This window comes from Diaphorina citri, unplaced genomic scaffold (assembly GCF_000475195.1).
Source record: "Diaphorina citri unplaced genomic scaffold, Diaci psyllid genome assembly version 1.1 scaffold447, whole genome shotgun sequence".
Taxonomy (NCBI): Eukaryota; Metazoa; Arthropoda; class Insecta; order Hemiptera; family Psyllidae; genus Diaphorina; species Diaphorina citri.
Genome location: NW_007377882.1, coordinates 52501 through 61238, shown reverse-complemented (window position 1 = coordinate 61238; position 8738 = coordinate 52501). Strand labels below are relative to the sequence as shown.

Below are 8738 nucleotides of genomic sequence, written 5' to 3'. Positions count from 1 at the left end.
TTTTTTTTTTTTTTTTTTTTTTTTTTTTTTTTTTTTTTTTTTTTTGACGATCATCTCTGTTGACTGGTCTGTTGATCGGTAGCAGAAGAAAAAGAAGAACAAAAAGAAAAAGAAGAAGGAAAAAGAAAGAAGAAGAAAAGGAAAGAAGGAAAATTGCGTTTTGCATGTGGGGTACTATTTTCAGGCTAAATGTTTTCAGTTTTCACCTATACAGTACCAGTCTACCAGGCAGGGTTAAATGTTGCAATCCTTTTCAAGTGAATCCCCTTTTAGAATTCTAAAGCCTCCATATTTTTAGGTAACGTAGGTGGGTATTATTTTCCTAAAAATAATTAACCCTTAAGTTGTTCCTAGGAAAAACGATAGAAACCTTTTTACTTTCCTTATCCTAATAGGAAGGAAAGTAATGTAATCGAGTCATCAGTTTTTAGTGCCAAAACACGTTTTGAGGTCCCTAGAGCCTAAATACAAAGTTTCAGCCATTGGTCCGTGTGTCTGTCAGGTCTGTCTGTCCTTCACAACAACAGCAACAGTGACGTTGAACCTCTATCAAAATGAAACCTATTCCGCGGTTTGCAAAGTTCTGAAAACTTCTACTATACCTTCCCAATCACCATCATTTACATCCATAAATCCATAGTTTTCCCTAATTCTTTCACTTGCCTTATCAGCAGAATTATCTGCGCCCAGAGTTTTCAAATTTCTTCCTTTCCACAGTTCTGCTTTGCTTAATGAATCATAACACAGCTCTCTCCTTCTCGTCTTTCTCTTCCTTTCTGTCTCCACTTCATAGCAGTGTAAATTATTAAAACCTCACAATGAAACTTGTATCTTTCCAAGTTTAGTTGTTATCTGGATTTTCTTTGTAGAAATACGAATTTTGTATCTTTTGTCTCTGTTGACGATCGATGTAGAGAACGGACAAGAAGTAGGGGTAGGATGTTTGTTTTTTCGATTCAAGTGGTATAAATGATGATGGGTGAAAAAAAGTAAACAGAATGGATAACGGGTGGGTTTCTTAGAAATAAGACAAGAGTTCAAACCGATCAACGCACAAAATAGGCTGGTACTTGAATAGGTTATAGGAATCACGTACGTTAGTGGGTACTTATGTACCTATTTCTTAAGTTGGGTACTTGACTATTTCTCAAAAGAGAAACCCTTTGGAAAATGAGGCTTGTTTTTCTTTGAAATCATTGAATTCAACCACCAATAAGTATTAGTAGATCCTTCCCACACACAAAAAGCGTTTTCCCCTTAAAAAGCACTCGAAGAAGAATGGAGAGAAGAAAAAGGAAACGAGGAAGAAAAGGAGGAGGAGGAAGAAGAAGAAGAACAAGAACAAGAGAAAAACCCACTCACACAAAACATCTTTCAATTTATATTCTCATTCAAAACCCATTGAACTCTCTGTTACAGACTGCAGACATCGGAACTTTGACGGGGATAACACTCTCCTCCCCTACACACCCCCACCCGGGGGGTTTATAAAATGCACCCGGGCCCCTGCATCCCCTCAATATCAATCCCTGTCAGGCCGATAATGTATGCAACCCGCGCAGCACTTCCATTACTCGGCCTGTCATGTGGGCCTGACACCTATCGAATGGCCCGTGATAATTAATTATCGAGGCCCCCTCCTCTTGGTTTTTTATCTGAAAAGTTAATTTTGGAAAACCTCCGACCCGCCAAAAACCCACCTCTCCCTGCCTAGCATGATGCTTGTGGAATTGTTCCTGTTCGTAATACTATTGAATGGTAAGTTTTTCCCCCCTTTCTGTTTTTGTTTTAGAAAAAACTTTCTATTTTAGTGCACTTTGGGGATTTGTTGCTGATACTGCTTTGTCATGTTGGAAACATCTTTCAGTAAAGTGTGATTTCAAAGTTCTCATACTAAGCAGTTAGTAAAAAAAAAAAAAAAAAAAAAAAAAACGGTACATACCTCTATGGCCCGGGGGCCGCCAACCTGGTTAGCCTGTAAACAATCCTGTAACTGTGTAACTATCTTGGAATGCTGACTTTTCGAAACACTAATGACCACACTAGTGTATTTCTAGTTCCTACGTAAGGTACCTACCTAATTCAGGGCACTTATTCACAGGGTTCCTTAATAATGTAATTTGTGAAGGAAATGTCAGTTAACAAGCTACTCATCAGCAATTTACAGAAAAAGTAATTGGGATAATAATACGTAGGTATAAGATGATAATGAAATCCAAGATACTTAAAAAATAATATCAACTTATACCGAATGGTGTAAACATCGCATGACCTTCCATACTTTTTTCGATATCTTTTTACCGTTTACAAGATAATTGCAGATACATCATTATAGGTACCTACCTTTAATATTACTCTTTTTTGGTTACGGCGGACCGCAAAACGGATATTCCAACCCATTTCCCGATTTTGAAAATTTAAAACGATTTTCAAGTTCCTCCATTATCATTACATTGTATAGTATTTCTAGGTAGGGACCTATAAATTCCCTGTAGTCCCTGAACATAATGTAGGTAGGTAATAGAAAGTAAAAATAAATAAATAATATATTAATAAATCAATACTGAATCCCCAATGATGAAATGTTGAGTAGATAATTGTGCTGGATATGAAGGAGGACCTCATTAGAAACACTATTGTTAAAGATAAGAAGATTCGTTAATGAGCAATCCTTATCATAATCATCCTGCTAGGAGGCCGTTCTAAGATTTCTATTAAGTGCTCTCAGAAGGAAATTTCCTTTCATGAGAAGTTAGACAGTTGAGAAAAAATGGGTGATTGGATGTCACAAGTTTTAGGAGACAGGGTGGAAGAACTCTAATATTGGATTACCTCTCCTGATTAGGTTGTTGAATTAGAGTTCTGTATTAGAGTTCCAGAACCCAATCAACGATTGACCATCCCCATTTAAGTTCATTCTCTGCATGGCTTTCACTGCAGTTCCGGACTGCCTCAACTTGGAGTAAATTCTACTCTTTTTCATTTGACAAACCACTTCGTTATTGCCGACGAAGGATTTTTTTTTTCATTTTCTTGGAAGAAAGCGGAAAAAAACAACAACAGTCTAAAGGGGAAAGAAGGGGAACTCTTGAGACAATTCACAATGCCGCGTGTGACAAATATTTCAATTCCTTACGTATTATGGATGTGGATGTGAAATCGAGGATGAGATAACTCTGTGGATGGGGGTAACTTTGGACGGGGAGGCGACGGAGAACTTGTAGCCGTCACGGGTAACTTTGGATGGGGAGTGTATACTTTGGACGAGTGAGGGGAACTTGAGACATTCAGGGGTAAGTTTTACGATTGGAGTGGGGAGGGTGGAAGATTTAAAAGTTTGTGGAAAATGGAGGGGGATAAAATGGAGCGAGGGAGGGGAAAGGAAAGGAGGGCGAGGGAAAAATATTCGTGAAAAAATGTTGTTTTTCCCCATTCGGAGTCATTTCAGTCATTGCAACTGATGAGAGCTCTGGCGCCAGCGAGGGTGATCAGTTTTTTCTCATCGGGAATTTGGAGGGGGGATTTCTTCTTCTTTTCTTTTTCCCCTTTATGGATGGCATGTTTTTCCCAACGAACTATTACAAACTACATTATATTCCTTCGGATTCTCGTTCTGATAATAAAAACAAGTTTTGCTTCCCGATGCCGTTTGTCGAAGTCCTGGCTTCATTCTAGTCAGCTTTCAATCGTGATGGGGGTTTTGTTAAGCCTACTTTTATGTGCCCTGATTCTTGATGGTTTGCCCTTTTCGCTTTTTGGCCTTTGTCAGCTATTTTGCATTTCTTCCCTCCGAAAATGGGGCTGTTGCTCTCTCTCTCTCCAAAAATTTTCAGCAAACCACGATTTATTTACGATCAGACTATGGGATCTCCAGATTTTCGAGGTTTGATTCCCGTATATAAGATTTAAGATCTGAAATTTAAGACATCGAAGTGATAAAATGGTATTCAAAAATACCTAGGTACATATTCGTTGGAAAAACAGGGGTGGGGCCAAACTGATATCTACTTAAAAACGAAAATTACCTACAGTTTGTTAAAAAATATTCTCAGATAACTCTAATATTTCAGTCGTATCGTACAACAGACCCGTTAAAATGAAATCCCACATTCTCACGAAATCTTCCAATGGAGAAAACGGAACGCAAATATTCGGAAATTAAACATGTGAAAATATTTCGACCTCTACGATAAAAAAAATGGAATGGAATGGAAAAATACTCACATATTCAAGTAATGTACAATGTACGATTAAAGAAGAAGAAGAAGAAGAAGAAGAAGAAGAAGAAGAAGAAGAAGAAAAGAAAGTGTGATAACAATGAGCAAAGTCCACATACTCCAGAAATAGGGACTTCTACATAGAAGGTCTTTGGTTCGGTTCCTGCTCTGTGCCTTTAGCCTTTAGCTCTGTGCTGTCAACCTTTAGCTCTGTGTTGGAAACTCTTGAGAGAGTTGTGAGGCCACTCGTAAGTGAAAAGCAACGCAACGGTGCGGTGGTGGCACAAAACGAATGTTTTGTAGTTTTGGCATCTCCACTAATTTCACATCAAAATCAGTATTGTAAATTGTAAACATTTTGGGTTTAAAATGCTGGAAGCAATTTTAGGGTTGAAGGGTTCTAAAACACAGAGAGGTGCCCATGCCCAATTCAGCGCATATTCCTATCTACATACACTTTAGACCAAGCGCATATTCCTATCTACATACACTTTAGACCAAGTGCATATTCTGTTGCAAGACGTGGAAGTGTTGTGGCAAGCACTCAACGAAACGTTTACTCACAGTTCTAACGTAAGCACGGTACTGTTCTATCGGAATCGGACGTCGGAAATGGACATCAATATGTCTCTGGGAGTGTCGGACATTTTCTCGGTAAGTCTGCTCCCCGGGCCCAGAGCTCGGTAGACATACATATTATGTAAAAGAAAAGGAATTTTAATTGTGTTAAGCATAAATGCTTGTCACAAATGTCGTTCCCTGCTTAATCCACTACGCTAAATTTTATGACTTGGCTTGGACTCGAACCACCAACCTCCCGATCCGAAGTCCACGGCGCTAACCACTACACCACTGAGGTTGGTCATACATATTATGTAGACATATTTCAACATATTGATGGAGGACTCTGTAACTTTGTGAATTTCCATTTATATTTTTGAAATGAAGGGAAGTAAGTGATACAATTCACAAGGTTATGATTTGTTGGTCAACTTTTCGTTCGGTAGCGGATGACGGCAAAAGGCGACAGATTTTTCCCATTTGAAGAAGCTTATGGGCAAAAAAAAAGAGAGAAAACTCTAACATTTTCCGTCAGTCCTATCGGCCATAGCCGTAATTTCCTTTCGGAATTTCCCCTCTCCTGAAGCTCGTTTCCGTCCTTTGGCGTGATAGCGCGATCACATTGGCTGCCACGGGACGCAGTATATTTTAAATGGCCTGAAAAAGGGGCCTCTGAGTGAAATGTCGCTAATTGTTTTCCGCTAAATAGATTAGATTACTGTTTTCGAAGAAAGGAATTTCTGTTATTTATATTGTTTGTAACCCAACACCAGCTTAGCTGAAAGGGTTACAAGGAATTTTATCCTGATGGGATAATATTTGTTCTCGGAACGGCTGGCTTTCTCCTATCCTGTTTTCCTTCTCTCTTCGATTTCGGGACGATAAGTCTTTAATAGTTACAGTTCCCTTTGTCAAACATCTTCAAAAAAGTTCGTCTACACACGTCAAGATGTAAAGGGAACCTATAGAAGGTAATGAGAAAGTACTGTGCTAATATCTAATACGTGTGAAATCCAGCAAAGTCACCGAATGGCCTGCGTCCACTACAGATTTTGCTACACACGATACCGTTTGGCTTGGATTCAGTCAGCTCAGTTCATTTTGACTTTTGGACTCCTCGTGTGTAAGCACCTTATAGTAATGGGGGGGGGGGTGTCAACTTCCTTCATCTAAAATCCCGCGGGATTTCATCACAACTATCAGATCATTTCCTGAATTCTTCCTGTCTTCAAGTTAATGTAAAATGACTGAGGAAAGATTACATCAATGATGTCGTACGTGTGTCTACACAGGAAAATGAGCTTTTTTTACTTTCTATTCTTCTAATATCTGATGGAGACACCTTCGATCCAAGAAAACTCCTTAATTACAATCACAAATTAAATCGAGTCTCGGTGTAAAATAAAAAGTTGCATAGCAATTTTGATTCATTTTTTAAAGGATTTTTTTTCCGAAAGAGGCGTCCAATTTTAGGATATTTCCCTTCTTGTTTAGCCAGGAGGTAGCTGGGTTCAGATGAGAGGTAGCTGGGGTTCGAGTCTCAGTGGTGACAGTACAAATTTACTGGCGTCATTTTGAGATGAAGATTCATAAAGACTTAGGAAAAAAACATCTTCAAATGTGTTTTTTTTTTTTTTAATTTTAAACAGGTCTTAATTTATTGTTCCATTAAATGTAATGTTATTACCAATCAAATATATGTATAAGAACTTGTTTAGACTGCGAGAGTAAAGGGACTTTTCAGTCCTATGCTGGTAGTATAAACAAGTTATATTCTATTCTATTCTATCTTTTCCATTATACCGAAGAGGTAGGTAGGTAGGGTAACAGCCCTCCTACTTCTCGATTTTACAATTTCCACCTATACCTACTCCATTACTCCTATATTCGTCTCTATGTTAACTTGCTGTAGGCTTTACCCAAATCTCTGCTGATATTATTCTGCAATACAGGGTGTAACAACACCATATTTTTCATAAAAAAAGACGGAAATTTGGGTTTGCTCAGTTTGCTGTGTGTTGTGCTGTCCAACATTGCGGGTTTTATGTAGGTAATTTTATGGAAAACCATCGCGATTATTTTAGGATGATTTTTACCCATTTTAAGGCTGATAAGAAAAGTTAGGCTAATTTTACCAATTTTAGGCTGATTCAATGACATTTAAGGCTGATTTCACCAATAGTTGCCTAACATGATTAGTTTTCAGGACAACATCAGTTTCCCCCTTACAATCTTTACACGTATCGTTTCTCTTTACATACATGTATCGTTTTTCTTTATTTTGTATGAAGGTTTTACCCACCCTTGCAGTATGTGACAAGACATCTGTAATACCCTGTATGTATATGTATATCATGTTACCGGAATACGGTATCGTTTCTCTTTACATATACATGTATCGTTTTTCTTTATTTATTTTGTATGAAGGTTTTACCCACCCTTGCAGTATGTGACAAGACATCTGTAACACCCTGTATGTATATCATGTTACCGGAGTATAATATTCGAGAGATATAAAACTTACTAAGGATATTGAGTCTGACAGATAAGGGCTTTTTTGTCAGCGCCTCTGTAAGGAAAGTGCAAAGGAGCAGGGCCTGACTTTGGATAAAAACTTCGGGGAAGCCAAAGGGGCAATAGCATGGTGAATCCCAACAGGGAAGAACGCCGATTCGGTCCCATGACCTTTTTTCTTAAGGTAGTCGACTACCAATTGGGTCCCGGGCTTACTACCAATTGGGTCTCGTATACCTGTAATGACTTGGATGAAATAAATAAGAATTTTAATTTTTAACATTATTACAACGTTCTTTTTTCTGTTGTTTACAAGTAGAAGAAGTGATTCTGCTTTATTCGTAATGAATCCATCATATTTTCCCGAGATTTTTCAATACAATCACCAAAATTTTCGGTAATTATTTAGAAGCTACGACAGTGAAAAAAAAGCTCTTTTTTGCGTTTAACCTAACCCTATAATAACACTGGTCACTGCTCGAATTGTGAAAACTCGTTTTTGCGTTTAACCCAACCCTATAATAACACTAGTCACTGCTCATTTGTACCAGTTCTTTTGGTAGCGATCACTCTAAAGTTTTAGACTAGGAAGATTCAGTTCTAAGAACATAGTGCTTGTGATGTGTTGATAGAAAGAAGAAAAAAAAAATCAGGTACCTACCCTATCAATTTAAGTGTGGGACTTAGACCCTCTTAAACCGGGACCCACAATTGTTAGCAAAAAAAGGTTTTGGGACCGAATTGGTTTCCTCCCTCCAACAGATTCAACGGATCAGTGAAGTTAAACTTCAAAATTCAAAATCTGGCCCTGATGAAAAATACCTCCACATTACGAATACAATACCTGGGTATTTTTTATCTTTCTCTTTTCCTTCGCCATTTTCGATCCCCTCTCTCTCTTTTCTCTATTTTCTATTCTCTCTTCTTCCTCTCGCTTTCTATCTATTTCTTTATCTTCCTCTCCCTTTTCTTTCCCTCTATTCTTACTCTGACTTTATCTGTCCCTTAACAGTCCTATTCGTTCTTTCTTCTTCAATCTCACTTCCTCCCTCTTTCGCGATTTCTTCCGTTTTTTCTCCCTTTCATTCTCCCTCTCTCCTCCTCCTCCTAATTCTTTCTTCCGCTCTTTCTTCTCTCTCTATTCTTCTTTATCGCCTCCTCTCGTCGCTATTGTCTCTCCCACGATTTTCCAGCTCTGTTTTTTTATCCAGTCCCTTCTCTGGTCGGCCTATGTTTTCCTTTTACAGATTTCTCCCCCCTCCTCTATTCCCACGGGAAGGATGGAGGGCGGAAGGGAGTAAGAACAAATGTTTGTTTTACATTAGTGTGTTTACTGAGGTGTTGTAAAAGAATATTTTTGTGGCGGAACACTGGGAGGAGAAGGGGGAATTCTTCTCTCTTCTCCTTCCTCCTCTGGGAGCAATGGGAGAGGGGAATTTTATTTCT

General features: G+C 38.4%; 1 protein-coding gene across 1 annotated transcript in view; it reads left to right on the top strand.

Annotated features, from left to right (window-relative positions):
- Positions 1–8738, top strand: part of LOC103508920 (adenylate cyclase type 2-like) — a 38133-nt gene that overhangs the window by 13221 nt on the left and 16174 nt on the right. The window contains exons 3-4 of the mRNA XM_026823391.1: positions 1420–1536; positions 4738–4871. Of these exons, the coding sequence (XP_026679192.1) occupies positions 1420–1536; positions 4738–4871 (251 nt within the window). The remainder of the gene's footprint in view (positions 1–1419; positions 1537–4737; positions 4872–8738) is intronic.